Below are 15,374 nucleotides of genomic sequence, written 5' to 3' on the forward strand. Positions count from 1 at the left end.
GATTTGGACACGCCTCTGCGTGTAGGTCGCCTGAGGGCATCTGTTCTTCGCTCAGACAGGACGAGGTTAAAGGAACAGCTGCTTCGGGGGCTCTGGCTCACTCAGGCCGGGGGGAGGGAGGGGTATGGAGGCGAGGCGAGCCTGCGCGCGCAGCAGAGGCCAGCGTGACGTTACAGCAGCCTGAGGTGCGTTGTGCATTCTCCCGGGGAAGTTGTCCCCGGATCACGGGAGCCTGGCCGTGGCGGGCTGCACAGGCTCCCGGGAGGGGCGGTATGGAGAGTGACCTGTGCTCGCACACAGGCTTTTTGGTGGCGGCAGCAGCAGCCTTAGCGTCTCATGCCCGTCTCTGCGGTCCGCGCTGATAGCCGCGGCTCGCGCCCGTCTCTGGAGCTCGTTTATGCGGCGCTCTGAATCCCCTCTCCTTGCGCACCGCAAAACAAAGAAGCAAGAAAAAGTCTCTTGCCTCTTCGGCAGCTGCAGACTTTTTCCCGGACTCCCTCCCCGCTAGCTGTGGTGCGCTAACCCCTTCAGGCTGTGTTCACGCCGCCAACCCCAGTCCTCTCCCTGCGATCCGACCGAAGCCCGAGCCTCAGCTCCCAGCCCCCGCCCGCCCCGGCGGGTGAGCAGACAAGCCTCTTGGGCTGGTGAGTGCTGCTCAGCACCGATCCTCTGTGCGGGAGTCTCTGCGCTTTGCCCTCCGCACCCCTGTTGCTGCGCTCGCCTCCGTGGCTCCGAAGCTTCCCCCCTCTGCCACCCGCAGTCTCCGCCCGCGAAGGGGCTTCCTAGTGTGTGGAAACCTTTCCTCCTTCACAGCTCCCTCCCACTGGTGCAGGTCCCGTCCCTATTCTTTTGTCTCTGTTATTTCTTTTTTCTTTTGCCCTACCCAAGTACGTGGGGAGTTTCTTGCCTTTTGGGAGGTCTGACGTCTTCTGCCACTGTTCAGTGGGTGTTCTGTAGGAGCAGTTCCACGTGTAGATGTATTTCTAATGTATCTGTGGGGAGGAAGGTGATCTCCGCGTCTTACTCTTCCGCCATCTTGCCCAGCCCCTTTGCCTCCATTCTTATTCCGCGGTCCTGGATCATCTTCACTATCATTATTCTGAATTCTTTTTCTGGAAGGTTTCCTATCTCCACTTCATTTAGTTGTTTTTCTGGGGTCTTATCTTGTTCCTTCATCTGGTATATAGATCTCTGCCTTTTCATCTTGTCTATCTTTCTGTGAGTGTGGTTTTTCTTCCACAGGCTGCAGGATTGTAGTTTTTCTTGCTTCTGCTGTCTGCCCTCTGGTGGTTGAGGCTATCTAAGAGGCTTGATAGGAGGCTCTGAGGTGCTCCTATGTTGGGTGCATATATGTTTATAAGTGTTATAGCTTCTTCTTGGATTGATCCCTTGATCATTATGCAGTGTTCTTCCTTGTCTCTTGTAACATTTTTTATTTAAAAGTCTATTTTATCTTATATGAGTATAGCTACTCCAGCTTTCTTTTGATTTCCATTTGCATGGAATATCTTTTTCCATCCCCTCACTTTCAGTCTGTATATGTCCCTAGGTCTGAAGTGGGTCTCTTGTAGACAGCATATATATGGGTCTTGTTTTTGTATCTATTCAGCAAGCCTGTGTCATTTGGTTGGAGCATTTAATCCATTCACGTTTAGGGTAATTATTGATATGTATGTTCCTATTACCATTTTCTTAATTGTTTTGGGTTTGTTTTTGTAGGTCCTTTTCTTCTTTTGTGTTTCCCAGTTAGAGAAGTTCCTTTAGCATTTGTTGTAGAGCTGACTTGGTGGTGCTGAATTCTCTTTGCTTTTGCTTATCTGTAAAGCTTTTGATTTCTCCATCGAATCTGAGTGAGATCCTTGCTGGGTAGAGTAATCTTGATTGTAGGTTCTTCCCTTTCATCACTTTAAGTATATCATGCCACTCCCTTCTGGCTTGCAGAGTTTCTGCTGAGAAATCAGCTGTTAACCTTATGGGAGTTCCCTTGTATGTTATTTGTCATTTTCCCCTTGCTGCTTTCAATAATTTTTCTTTGTCTTTAATTTTTGCCAATTTGATTACTATGTGTCTCAACGTGTTTCTCCTTGGGTTTATCCTGTATGGGACTCTCTGCGCTTCCTGGACTTGGGTGACTATTTCCTTTCCCATGTTAGGGAAGTTTTCGACTATAATCTCTTCAAATATTTTCTCAGGTCCTTTCTCTCTCTCTTCTCCTTCTGGGACCCCTATAATGCGAATGTTGTTGCGTTTAATGCTGTCCCAGAGTTCTCTTAGGCTGTCTTCATTTCTTTTCATTCTTTTTTCTTTAGTCTGTTCCACAGCAGTGAATTCCACCATTCTGTCTTCCAGGTCACTTATCCGTTCTTCTGCCTCAGTTATTCTGCTATTGATTCCTTCTAGTGTAGTTTTCATTTCAGTTATTGTATTGTTCATCTCTGTTTGTTTTTTCTTTAATTCTTCTAGGTCTTTGTTAAACATTTCTTGCATCTTCTCCATCTTTGCCTCCATTGTTTTTCTGAGGTCCTGGATCATCTTCACTATCATTATTCTGAATTCTTTTTCTGGAAGGTTGCCTATCTCTACTTCATTTAGTTGTTTTTCTGGGGTTTTATCTTGTTCCGTCATCTGGTACATAGCCCTCTGTCTTTTTATCTTGTCTATCTTTCTGTGAATGTGGTTTTTGTTCCACAGGCTGCAGGATTGTAGTTCTTCTTGCTTCTGCTGTGTGTCCTTTGGTGGATGAGGCTATCTAAGAGGCTTGTGCAGGTTTCCTGATGGGAGGGACTGGTGGTGGGTATAGCTGACTGTTGCTCTGGTGGGCAGAGCTCAGTAAAACTTTAAACCACTTGACTGCTGATGGGTGGGGCTGGGTTCCCTCGCTGTTGGTTGTTTGGCCTGAGGCAACCCAACACTGGAGCCTACCTGGGCTCTTTGATGGGGCTAATGGCAGACTCTGGGAGGGCTCACGCCCAGGAGTACTTCCCAGAACTTCTGTTGCCAGTGTCCTTGTCCCCATGGTGAGCCACAGCCACCCCCCACCTCTGCAAGAGACCCTCCAACACTAGCAGGTAGGTCTGGTTCGGTCTCCCCTGGGGTCACTGCTACTTCCCCTGGGTCCCGATGTGCACACTACTTTGTGTGTGCCCTCCAAGAGTGGAGTCTCTGTTTCGCCCAGTCCTGTTGAAGTCCTGCAGTCATATCCCGCTAGCCTTCAAAGTCTGATTCTCTAGGTATTCCTCCTCCCGTTGCCGGACCCCCAGGTTGGGAAGCCTGACATGGGGCTCAGAACGTTCACTCCAGTGGGTGGACTTCTGTGGTACAAGTGTTCTCCAGTTTGTGAGTTACCCACCCAGCAGTTATGGGATTAGGTTTTGTTGTGATTGCGCCCCTCCTACCATCTCATTGTGGCTTCTCGTTTGTCTTTGGATGTGGAGTATCTTTTTTGGTGAGTTCCAGTGTCTTCCTGTTGATGATTGTCCAGCAGCTAGTTGTGTTTCTGATGTTCTCGCAAGAGGGAGTGAGAGCACGTCCTTCTACTCCGCCATTTTGCTTCAGGCTCCTGGAAGCTTTTGATGACAGCTTTCTGGGGATGGTTTGAAAGTGCTGCCAGCAGGCAGTGGGACAAATGAGATGACAACTCTGGAATCCTAGGCACACCGAGAAATCCAGGGCTCTGGAAGGGTATGGAAGTTCATCAGGCACTTTTGGAGCCCATGCTTTCCTTTCCTGATCAGACAGAAGGCACACTTTGGTTTCAAAGAGTGCTTTCACTTCCTCCTTGATCCAGGAAGTGGGTGGAAGTCAGGACAGCTGAGGTGGACCCCTCTCTTCTGCTGGCTCTCTTGCATCTTGGTCAGGTCCTTCCCCACAGCAGTGTCCCAGCGGCTCAGGGCCTGAGGGTTGGTCTTCCAGGTCTGTAGCTTTTCCCTTTCTCCAGAGCTGAGCTTCCTGGGGGTGGCTGGGTCTCCTGATTCCCTCTCCTCTCTGCCAGGACCCCAGGCTTCTGAGGCCATCCGCACCAAAGCTGTGTTCCAGACACCAGAGCTGGAGGAGAGCAATGCCTGGATGGCAGTGAAGGAGGCTCCAATGGAGAACACCATGACCATCAGCCTCACCAACCCTCCCGATGCTGTCATTGGCTGCTACCAGCTGAGCACCAAGGTTTCCTCTTGCCGCAAACACAGTAACCGGAATCTGGGTGAGTTTGTTCTGCTTTTCAACACATGCTGCCCAGATAGGAGCTCCTGAGTCCAAGGCTGAGGTTTTCCTGGAAGCTGTCCTTCAGGAAGGCCTGGGAGGCAAGTTAGGGACAGGGAGGTGAATGCCAAGAGCTTGGCAGGAGGAGACAGGCACAGGACAAAGGAAGCTGGTAGCAGATGTTCCAAACCTGCTGTGCCAGAGGGGCAGGTATTAGTGGGTTCTGGTGTATGGAGGCCAGTGGGCAAGGATGGGGCCTAATGGCAGGAGAGGCCTAGGATTGGGTAAGAGCCAGGTTTCAGCCACCAGACAGCCTTGGTTTAGTCCCAGCTTTGCTAAGTTGCTTCCCTCTATGAGTCTCAGTTTCCTCACCTGTAATATGGAAATAACAGGCCTACCTCTTAGGGTTATGGTGAGAAACCATAGAGCTAATGTTTGTAATATGTAAGGCACATCATAAGGAGTACTGGGGTCAGTATTCTTATTAAGGGGTAAGTCAGTAAGCAGTAGCCTGGATCAGTATTCTTATTAACGTTTAAGAAATATGAGCCTTCCATTGTCATTAAGTCAGGTCATTCGAAAGCATCAGGACTTCTAAATTCCCTCCACCTGGGGCTGGTTTCGGGGTGGTCCCTGCCTGGGGAAAGACCAGCCAGGTGGAGTAGGGCTTGGCCGGGAGGCAGCCTGGGAGCCGGCAAGCCCCTCTTGACCTCTCCTGCCCCAGCAGCCTCTAGGCGTCATCCTGCAGCTGAGCCCTGATGTAGCCCTTTCCCCAGGCCAGTGAGGCCAGAGTCCCTGCCCGTGCCAGGCCCGAACATTGCCTTTCAGAGGATGATGTGTTTCTGGCCACAGAGGAAGAGAGACAGGAGTACGTACGTGCTCAATGACAGCAGGATCATCTTCCGAGGAGTGGAGAAGCACATCCGAGCCCAAGGCTGGAACTTCGGGCAGGTCTTCAGGGGCCCAGGCCAGAAGGGGGACTGAGAGGCATAAGAGACAGAAGGGGGGCTGGGGACATGAGAAAGTCAGCACAGGAGCCCTTCTGTCTGCCCTCTTCTTCCCAGGAGGGACAAGCTGGGCTGACTCTTAGACCAAGTCCACTTCTCCAGTCTCTACTACTAGTTGTGCCAGGGCCTGTGCTGGGTCCTTGGGAAGGGGTGGTACATTGGGTACAAATAAATAGCTTAGATCAGGGGCTCTCAATCTTGAGTGTGCACCAGAAGGCCACTGAGGGCTCGTTAAAACACACAGGTGGCTGGACCCCAACCCCCCAAGTTGCTGATTCACTCGGTCTGAGGTGGGACCTGAGAGTCTGTATTTCTAACAAGTTACCAGGTGCTGCTGCCGTCGCTGGCCTGGAACCACACTTTGAGAGCCACTGGCTTAGATAAGTAGCTACAGTACAAGGTGCGATGTTGTGGGAGGGGCAGAGGCGGTCGGAAAGGTGGAGATGGGAGCAGAGGGAGTTCAGAAGAGCGTGAAGGGAAACTCCACCTTGGGGATTGCAGGAGGCTTCATGATATTGGGGTGGAGCCCCCAAAGTCGGGCAGGATCTGGACAGGCAGAGGGAAGAGCAGACAGAGCAGTGGAGGAGGGGAGCCAGAGAGTAATGGAGGTTCTGTAGAGGAGCTCTGTCTGCCCGGGCTCCGGGCAAGTCGAGAGCCTTGACTGCCAGGCTGAGGAGCTGGGGGTTGAAAGCATCTGGGGCTCAGGGGCTGGGCAGGGATGATATACCAGAGAGTTTAAGGTCCATCTAAGGGTAACCCCATCTCAGCACCCACTTCTTGTTGCCACATAGGAAAGTGAGCCCAGGGTTCCCAGACCTTCCCAATTTTCAAAGACCAGAAATCTTAATTTGTATGTGAAAATCCCCCAGTTTTTAAATGTTGTCAACTAAGTCATTTGAAAACATTATGTAAACCAGTAGGGTCGATGTGGCTCCAGAGTCCCAGTTTATCATGAACTTTACTGTGGTTCGTGGGGACCCATGGGCCTACTGAACAGGGGAGGGAGGTGATTAAGGCTGAGCTTCTGGTTCGCAGTGACTCTTTGAAAGAGGGTTTTTGAGACTTGGGTGCGCTCTGTTGTGTCCCTGGAGGGGGGTGGAGGGGTGGGCAGGGGGTAGGCAAACTCCCCTGCACAATACAAGTGACTGACTAGGGGAGGGTCGTGAGAGGGTCTGAAGTGTAGGTGTGGCTCTGGCCTCTAAGAGCAGCCTCTCTGGGGACAGTTTGAGGAGGACATCCTGAACATCTGCTTCTGCATCCTGGACCGAAGCCCTAGTCACCAAGATGACCCAGCCACCGAAGTGTCCCACTGCCACGACCCCATCTACGTCACTGGAGCCATCAGCGCCATGGTAAGGAGCCCCGCTATCCCTGCATGCACACTCCCTCGTGGGTCCCCGGGCCAACTCCAGGGCCACACCCTAAGATTTTTCCCATCACCTCTTGTTTTAATTCTCTATTGCTGCATAACAAATCACCCCAAAACTCAGTGGTATAAAACGGCCGTTTACTATGCTGACAACTTTGCAAATCAGGGACTTGGTCAGGGCACCGTGAGGACAGAACACCTCTGTTCCAAGCTGCTTCAGCTAGGTGTGTCTGAATGGCTGCAGATGTCTGGGATGGTTTGACGGGACCATATATCTAGGGCATTGGTTCCAGCAGTCAATGTTTCCTTGGTTCTCTTCCATGCTGTGTCTGCTGGAACTGGAATGCCCAGGTGGCTTGCTCACTCTCATGTCTGGCCCCTGGGCTGGGATGGTTGGAAGAGCTGGGTCTGGCCAGTCATCGCTCTGTGTCTCCCTGCAGCCTTTCCACATGGCTAAGTTGGGCTTCCTTACAGCATGGCAGTCTCAGGGTAATCAGACAAGGCAGCTGGCTTCTCCCCAAGTGATTATTCTAAAATGAAGTGGAAGTTGCCAGTCTCATAAAGCCTGGGCCTGGAAACAGGCACAACATCACTTCCACCATGGTCATTAATGAAAGCAGTCACAGGCCAACGCAGATTCAGGGAGAGGGTACACAGAACCACCTCGCTGTGAGAGGAGTGCCATCTTTAATCTATTACATGCCAGTGCTTCCTCCTCAGAAGGTAGCCAGAGGGCCTACTAGCTCTCTCTATAGCAAGTAGGTGTTAAGATCAGTGGGTGGGTAACTGTGATTCCAAAAATGGGCAAAGCTGTTTTTCTCATATTTGATACTCTCAATTCCTCAAGACTTCAGAGAGATGTTGGAGCCCAGAGAATCAAAAGCAGTGACCAGCCCCAAACAGTAGAGTGGTACAACCCTGTGGGATAGCAGTACAGGCTCCCAAGTCAAAGTCCTGAACTCTTGAACCCATTTTGCTAACTTGTTGTGCGATTTGAGCAAGTTCCCTAACCTCTATGAATCTCAGTTTCCTCATCTGAAAAAAAAAGGAAAATAACCTACATCATAGACTTAAAAGATTAATATAATGTGTGCTAAGCCCTTAGAATAGTGTCTGGCACACCGCAAACATTTAATGAATGTTAAGTGTCTCTATAACTATCATTACCACCAACAGTCCCAAAAAACAGATTACTTAAAACAGGAAATGCTCTAAAACTGAATATGATTTTCAGCAATAGAGCATCCCAATGGAAGGTAACTGAAAATGATAAATGGTACCAAAAAGTAGGTATTTTAAGACAGCAGATGGCCCCAATTTTCAGACAATTTAAAAACAAGGGGTGACCCCAAATAAATGGGTGGCCCAAAGTAGGAGATGGTTTTACGATGGCGAAGTTCCTGAAGAGAGAAGCCCTGCCTGGTGGTGGACTTTTGGCCTCCTCTGCCCAGGTGAACAGCAACGATGACCAGGGGGTGATACAAGGCCAGTGTCAGGGCAAGTACGGTGGCAGCACCAGCTCACTGGCACTGGCGTGGCGGCATGGCCATTCTGCACAAGTCGTTCAAGGGCAGGTTCAAGCCAGTCAGATACGGCCAGTGCTGGGTCTTCGCTGGAGTCATGTGTACAGGTACCCTGGGAAAGAAGTTCCCCAACCCCTAGTCAGCTCAGTTTGCATTTGTTTCCATATATTTGCATAGGCATCCCTCTCCCCACAAAAAAAATCTTTCTTTATTAGTGATGGGGAAATAGAAGTCTGGGTAATGAAGAGAGAAACCAGATCCCTCATTTATGTGACTTTTGGTCTTTTATTTTACAGGAGTCCCACCTCTCAAGCCCATTGAGTGCCCTTGAGCGAGTCTTGTGGTCCTGGGTCCTCAGTCCCTACAGGCTATTATGGCTAATATAGGGTTATTATAAGGCTTCCAAGGTCCTGCCAGGCTCAGAGCCCATCTATGCTAATGGGGGTGGTGGTGGTGACTCTAGAAGTCCCCTGAGAGAATGTACAGGAGATGGAGGTGTTTCTCAGAGTGGAGACGAGAGTCGGCCCCGGCAAAGACAGGGAAGGGGCTGTGGCCAGACCTGAGGCAGGCAGCCTGCTAGGGGAGGCCACACCACCCCTCCCTGAGTCTGGGGTCCCGACCTGTCCTGAAGTCTTGCAAGCATCCTGCTCTTCACTCCTTGGGTGCTTGGGGATTGCGACACGGGTTGTGTCCAAATTTAACTTGGCCCATGACACGGGCAGGAACCTGAGTGTGGACAAGTACATAGACTCCTTCAAGCGGACGCTGGAGGACCTGATGGAGGACAGCATGTGGTGGGTCCTCAGCCGCCGGCTCCCAGGGGTGCCCTGAGGCCCTCCCAGATGGAGCCCAGCTCCACTGAGTCTGAGCCAGTTCTGGAAGGGGTGACAGGTGCCCAGCAGAGGAGGTGGTCGGGGGCAGGGTGACTCCTCTTCTGAGATACAGGGGTCTTTGGACACATGACTCAGAAGCCAAGAGGGGAGCTCAGGATTTGACAGCCTTGTACCCCCGGCTCTCCGCTCTGCAGGGCTATGAGCCCTCCCCTAGACACCTGTGACTTGCAGGTGGGGCCAAGACCCGCCCCTGCAGAGTCACCTCTGTGTCCCGCTCCTGCTCTCTGTCAGCTGCCTGTGCACTGACCTGTGTCTCAGGTGGGAAACAAGCTCCTTTCTCAGCTCAAAGAAAACTCTTTACACAAAGCTTTACAAAATTCATTTTGATTTGATTTTTTAAAGTAGGAGATACATTCGTGTGCTTTATTTTTTTTTAACATCTTTATTGGAGTATAATTGCTTTACAATGGTGTGTTAGTTTCTGCTTTATAACAAAGTAAGTCAGTTATACATATACATATGTTCCCATATCTCTTCCCTCTTGCACCTCCCTCCCACCCTCCCTATCCCACCCCTCTAGGTGGTCACAAAGCACCGAGCTGATCTCCCTGTGCTATGCGGCTGCTTCCCACTAGCTATCTATTTTACGTTTGGTAGTGTATATATGTCCATGCCACTCTCTCACTTTGTCACAGCTTACCCTTCCCCCTCCCCATATCCTCAAGTCCATTCTCTAGTAGGTCTGTGTCTTTATTCCCGTCTTGCCCCTAGGTTCTTCATGACCTTTTTTTTTTTTTTTCTTAGATTCCATATATATGTGTTAGCATACGGTATTTCTTTTTCTCTTTCTGACTTACTTCACTCTGTATGACAGACTCTAGGTCCATCCACCTCACTACAAATAACTCAATTTCGTTTCTTTTTATGGATGAGTAATATTCCATTGTATATATGTGCCACTTCTTCTTTATCCATTCATCTGTTGATGGACACTTAGGTTGCTTCCATGTCCTGGCTATTGTAAATAGAGCTGCAATGAACATTTTGGTACATGACTCTTTTTGAATTCTGGTTTTCTCAGGGTATAAAGGAAACCATAAACAAGACCAAAAGACAACCCTCAGAATGGGAGAAAATATTTGCAAATGAAGCAACTGAAAAAGGATTAATCTCCAAAATTTACAAGCTCATGCAGCTCAATATCAAAACAACAAACAACCCAATCCAAAAATGGGCAGAAGACCTAAATAGACATTTCTCCAAAGAAGATATACAGATTGCCAACAAACACATGAAAGAATGCTCAACATCATTAATCATTAGAGAAATGCAAATCAAAACTACAAAGAGATATCATCTCACACCGGTCAGAATGACCATCATCAAAAAATCTAGAAACAATAAATGCTGGAGAGGATGTGGAGAAAAGGGAACCCTCTTGCACTGTTGGTGGGAATGTAAATTGATACAGCCACTATGGAGAACAGTATGGAGGTTCCTTAAAAAACTAAAAATAGAACTACCATTCATGTGCTTTAATATTCAAAAGGTACAGAATGGGCTACAGTGTAAGTCTCCCTCTCTCCATTGCCAGCCTCCCCATCCTCCTTCTGGACACAACACCCGAGAGAAGCCCTGCAGCTACAGGGGCACACATATGCACAATCCCCACACACCCCCACTTCCCCTCACTTAATATCGGCAGCATAATGTAAACTGTTCATTTTGCTCTACATGGAAAAATTCCATATCGGTACATACAAGGTTTCCTTTCTTTTTTTTTCTAAATTATTTATTTATTTATTTATTTATTTTTGGTTGCGTTGGATCTTTGTTGCTGCGCGCGGGGTTTCTCTAGTTGCGGCGAGCGGGGGCTACTCCGTTGTGGCGCATGGGCTCAGTAGTTGTGGTGCACGAGCTTAGCCGCTCCACGGCATGTGGGGTCTTCCTCCACCAGGGCTCGAATATGTGTCCCCTGCATTGGCAGGTGGATTCTTAACCAATGCACCACCAAGGAAGTCCCCTTATTTTTTATACTGTTTAAAAAGTAGTAACACCGTGCCCAGTGAGCACCTTGTCTATGCCAGGCCCAGTTGCGCTGCACATGCAGGCTGACCTCATTTTATTACTCTTCTTTTTATTGTGCTTCACAGACATTGCCTTTTTTTACAAATTGAAGGTTTGTGGCAACCTTGTGGCAAGCAAGTCTATTGGCATCATTTTTCCAACAGCTTCATTCAAGTATGTACATTGTTTTGTTAGACGTAATGCTATTGCACACTTAATAGATTACAGCATACTGTAAGCATAACTTTTATATGCACTGGGAAACCAAAAAATTTGTGTGACTTGCTTTATTGCTGTATCCACATTTTATCCACATGTAGTGGTCTGGAACCTAATCCACAATATCTCCAAGGTGTACCTGTGTACTAATTCATTCCTCCAAACAACCTTGTGAGCAAGCTAGTATTATTATCTCTATTTTGCAGATGAGGAAACCAAGGCACAGAGAGGTTAAGTAACTTGTCTAAGGCCACACAGCTAGTGAGTGGAAGAGAAGTTACAAACCTGTCCTTCTTTTGAATTGTACAGCCAAACCATTGTTTATCTAACCACCTCACATGGCTGGACCAAATATTTGCCTTTACAAACAAGGCTTTTGGAAAACCAAAAAGAGGAGAAGGAAAGGGGAGAAGAGAGGCAGAGAGATGGTCTGAGGCTGGACACCAGCTTCGGGGGAAGGGGTCCTGGGCATGTTCCCCTGGGGGTGGCTGAAGGACATTCTTAAGAAGAGGGTTGCTGAGGCTGGCTGTGTTTCCTTCTGTACTATGTGCTCTTCACTATTCCCCTGCTCTTTAGAAAGTCGGCTTTTCTTGGCAACTTGCACATGTATGAACAGACATTCGGACAAGGTTATTCATGGAAGCCTTGTGGATACAGGAGCTCCAAAAAAAAATTGCATTCTTCTCTTTATGCAGAACGGACAGACCCTTCTTTTAGTTTTTGGGATCTCTGTCACCATAGAGTTTATCCATGTTCTCCCTTTCACCCCCAAATGCTTTTCACAATATTTTCCCAAAGAAGAGTTTGGAGGCCAGAGTAAAGACGCCAACCCAGGCCAAGAAGCATTTCTCTCTGCTGCTTCCTTACTGTGTGACCTTGTGCAAATGATGTCACTTTTCCTAATCTCATATTCTCATCTTTAACATAAGAGACTTAAAGCCTAAACCAAGGCCTTCAGAACTCTGCATAATATGAAACCTACCTACCCCCGTGCTTGCCGTAGTCCAGAGATATACTTTCTGTTCCTTGAACACACTAAGTTTTTTCTTCAAAAGTTTTTTCTTTCAAGAGCCTTTGCACATGCTGTTCCTTCTGTCTGGAACACTGTTCCCTTCACTCTTCCTATGGCTAATTCTTTCCACTTTAAGTCTCATCTTAGATGTCATTTACCTAGAGTAGGTCTCCAGCAGTTATTCCCTAACTCAAGCTCCTCTCTTTCTTCACAGCATTTATTATTACTTTATTGTTTTATTTATTTATTTATTATTATTTATTGTTACTTTATTGTTTTATTTATCTGCTTACTTAATTTTGCCTGTCTCCCTAACTGTCTCCTTTGTTAGAATGTAAGCTGCACGAGAACAAGGATCTTCCGTCTTATTTGCTGTTGTATTTCTGTACCTTGAACAACAGGTTCTAGATATATAGATATAGATATATAGATATATATACATACACACGTATATTTATACATACAGGCAGACCTCGGAGATAGTGCCGGTTCAGTTCCAGACCACTTCAATAAAGCAAATATCACAGTAAAGTGGGTCACATGAACTTTTTAATCCAAAAGAGCATATAAAAGTTATGTTTACATCATACTATAGTCTATTAAGCGTGCAATAGCATTATGTCTAAAAAACAATGTACATACCTTAATTTTTAAATACTTCATTGCTAAATGCTAATATAATTTGAGCCTTCAGCGAGTTGTACTAGTAACATCAAAGATCACTCATCATAGATCACTATAACAAATACAATAATAATGAAAACGTTTGAAATATTGCAAGAGTTACCAAAATGTGACACAGAGAGACATGAAGTGAGCAAATGCTGTTGGGAAAACAGGGCAGATAGACTTACTTGAGGAAGGGTTGCCATAAACTCTCAATTTGTAAAAAGCACAATATCTACAAAGTGCAATAAGTGAAGTGCAATAAAAAAAAGGTCTGCCTGTACCTATATGAATGCTAGGTGCTCTATCAATACAGTTGATGAACGGTTCACAAAATTCAGCCACAGAGCAGGGCCCAGGGCCTGGCTGGCAGCAGGAAATTTCCCTCTCCGGGGGTCGCCTCTCTGCTCACCGGAGGCCACCCTGCCCCATCCTCTCTCTGTGGCAGGAATTTCCATGTCTGGAATGAGAGCTGGTTTGTCCGGCAGGACCTGGGCCCCTCTTACAATGGTTGGCAGGTTCTGGATGCCACCCCCAGGGAGGAGAGCGAAAGTACGGGCTTAGTGGGGCGGGTCCCAGACCCCCGCTTTTGCTCCCCTGGAGCTGCTCACGCCCACCCCTCCTGCGCAGGCGTGTTCCAGGGCGGCCCGGCCTCAGTCACCGCCATCTGCGAGGGCGACGTGCACCGGGCCCACGACAGTCCTGTGTTTGCGGAGGTCAACGCGGACTTCATCACCTGGCTCTGGAATGAGGATGAAGCCGGGAGCGTGTGTCCTCAGACACTAAGTACTAAGAAGATCGGGAGGTGCCTCAGCACCAAGGCAGTGGGCAGCGACTCCCGCGTGGACATCACCAGCCTCTACAAGTATCCGGAAGGTAAGGGCGTATAGCGGCCTCCATCAGCCTCCCCAGTGACCTGGCTGCTGCAGAGGGACAACCGCGGGCCGCCCCCGGGCCAGGCCCTTTCCCATGTGATGTGGTAGTGATAGCCTCGTTCAATACTGTCTCTGAGATTGAGCTAAGTGCTTTTGGCTTATATTAACAGCTTCCTCTGTTTGCAAGTAGATTTCCCACATCTAACAATATCAATAGCTACATTTCCTTTAACATATATGTTCCAGGTACTGTATCAGGTATGCTCACATGTGATAACAATAATTACTAATAATAGTGATGTTAGTAGCAGGTATTATTTATTGAACACCTAGGATACATAGCAGTAGGCCCCATGCAAAATAATAATAATAATAATAGCAGCTCCTGCTTATCATCTGCCAAGGCCTAAGCCATGGTCACTAATTAATGGTCACTGGTTTACTGAAGAGCCTGTACTTGTTGGGGGTACAAAAACAAAACATGTATTTTTTCTGGTCACTGCCTCTAGCTATAAAAAGTCACCCTTTCCCCCTAAATAACAGGTCCCTTAGCAACGCTGTGATCTGATCACACATTTTCAGCTATTCCTGCTTGTTAAAAGAATGTTATTTGGGTAATCAAGACTTCAAGTTCAAACTTGGATCAGAGCTAGTCTCCTCCCCTCCTCTGAGCATGAACTGGAGCGGTGACCCCGGAAGCTGCTGTAATGGAGGGGCACCAGCTCTGGCTGCCTCCAGCCCCCGCAGTTTACCCTCTAGGGTGGTGGTTTGCAACACACTGGAGTCACCTGGGGCACAGATTGAACAACAATTACTTTTGCTCAGGATTCTGTGGGTCAGCTCTGTGGGCTGTGCTCAGCTGCGATGGCTCGTCTGCTCCACGTGGTGTCTGCTGGGATCTCAAATTTATCTGGGGCCTCAGATGGGACTGCTGGGCTGGCTGGGCCTCTCACGCTCCAGGAGCCAGCCCCGGCTTGTCCACGTGGCAGCAGCGTGCTCAGCAGGTAAGAATGAAAGCTGCAAGGTCTCTCAAGGCCTCACTCAGAACTTACTATGTCACCTTTGCCACATTCTATTGGTCAAGCAACAAACACCACCCAGATTGAAGGGGCAGGAAGTACACTCTACATCTTAATAGCAAGAGTTGCAAAGAAAGTATTATGGCCATTTTAATCTACCACAGCAGCCCTGACTGCACCCTGACTAAGTGAATTGCAGTCTCTAGAGGGTGTGGCCCAGCCATCAGGACTTTTAAAAGCTCCCCAGGCGATTCCAATGTGCAGCCAATGTTGAGAACACCGGTCTAAGTCTCCTGGTGTGTTAGGCCAAGAAGGAGGAGGAGAGAAGAGTGGAAATGCCTTTGACTTCAGGGAGCGAGGATTCAGTGCCCTAAGGCAGGCGGGTGCTGCTGCCCTAGTTACTCCATAGCTCAGGGAGGACAAGTGGTGGCTTCGTTACAGCCTGCTGCCTTGGGACTCACTCCTGTGTTGTCCCCAGACACTGCTGATTTCTTGAGACATTGCCCCCCTCTTGCAGTGGAGCCCCTCCCACCCCACTGGCAGTCACACAGCTTCCCTCTGATGCATGGAAGTTTTTGTCCCCAGAT

General features: G+C 48.4%; 1 protein-coding gene across 1 annotated transcript in view; it reads left to right on the forward strand.

The window, feature by feature from the left end:
- Positions 1-15,374, forward strand: part of TGM6 (transglutaminase 6) — a 76,313-nt gene that overhangs the window by 41,982 nt on the left and 18,957 nt on the right. Inside the window, 9 exon segments of the mRNA XM_061209831.1 lie at positions 3,992-4,248; positions 5,028-5,066; positions 5,068-5,148; positions 6,428-6,556; positions 8,025-8,099; positions 8,101-8,203; positions 8,728-8,890; positions 13,342-13,445; positions 13,524-13,769. Of these exon segments, the coding sequence (XP_061065814.1) occupies positions 3,992-4,248; positions 5,028-5,066; positions 5,068-5,148; positions 6,428-6,556; positions 8,025-8,099; positions 8,101-8,203; positions 8,728-8,890; positions 13,342-13,445; positions 13,524-13,769 (1,197 nt within the window).

The sequence above is a fragment of the Eubalaena glacialis genome, chromosome 13, assembly GCF_028564815.1.
Source record: "Eubalaena glacialis isolate mEubGla1 chromosome 13, mEubGla1.1.hap2.+ XY, whole genome shotgun sequence".
In the NCBI taxonomy this organism is placed as follows: domain Eukaryota; kingdom Metazoa; phylum Chordata; class Mammalia; order Artiodactyla; family Balaenidae; genus Eubalaena; species Eubalaena glacialis.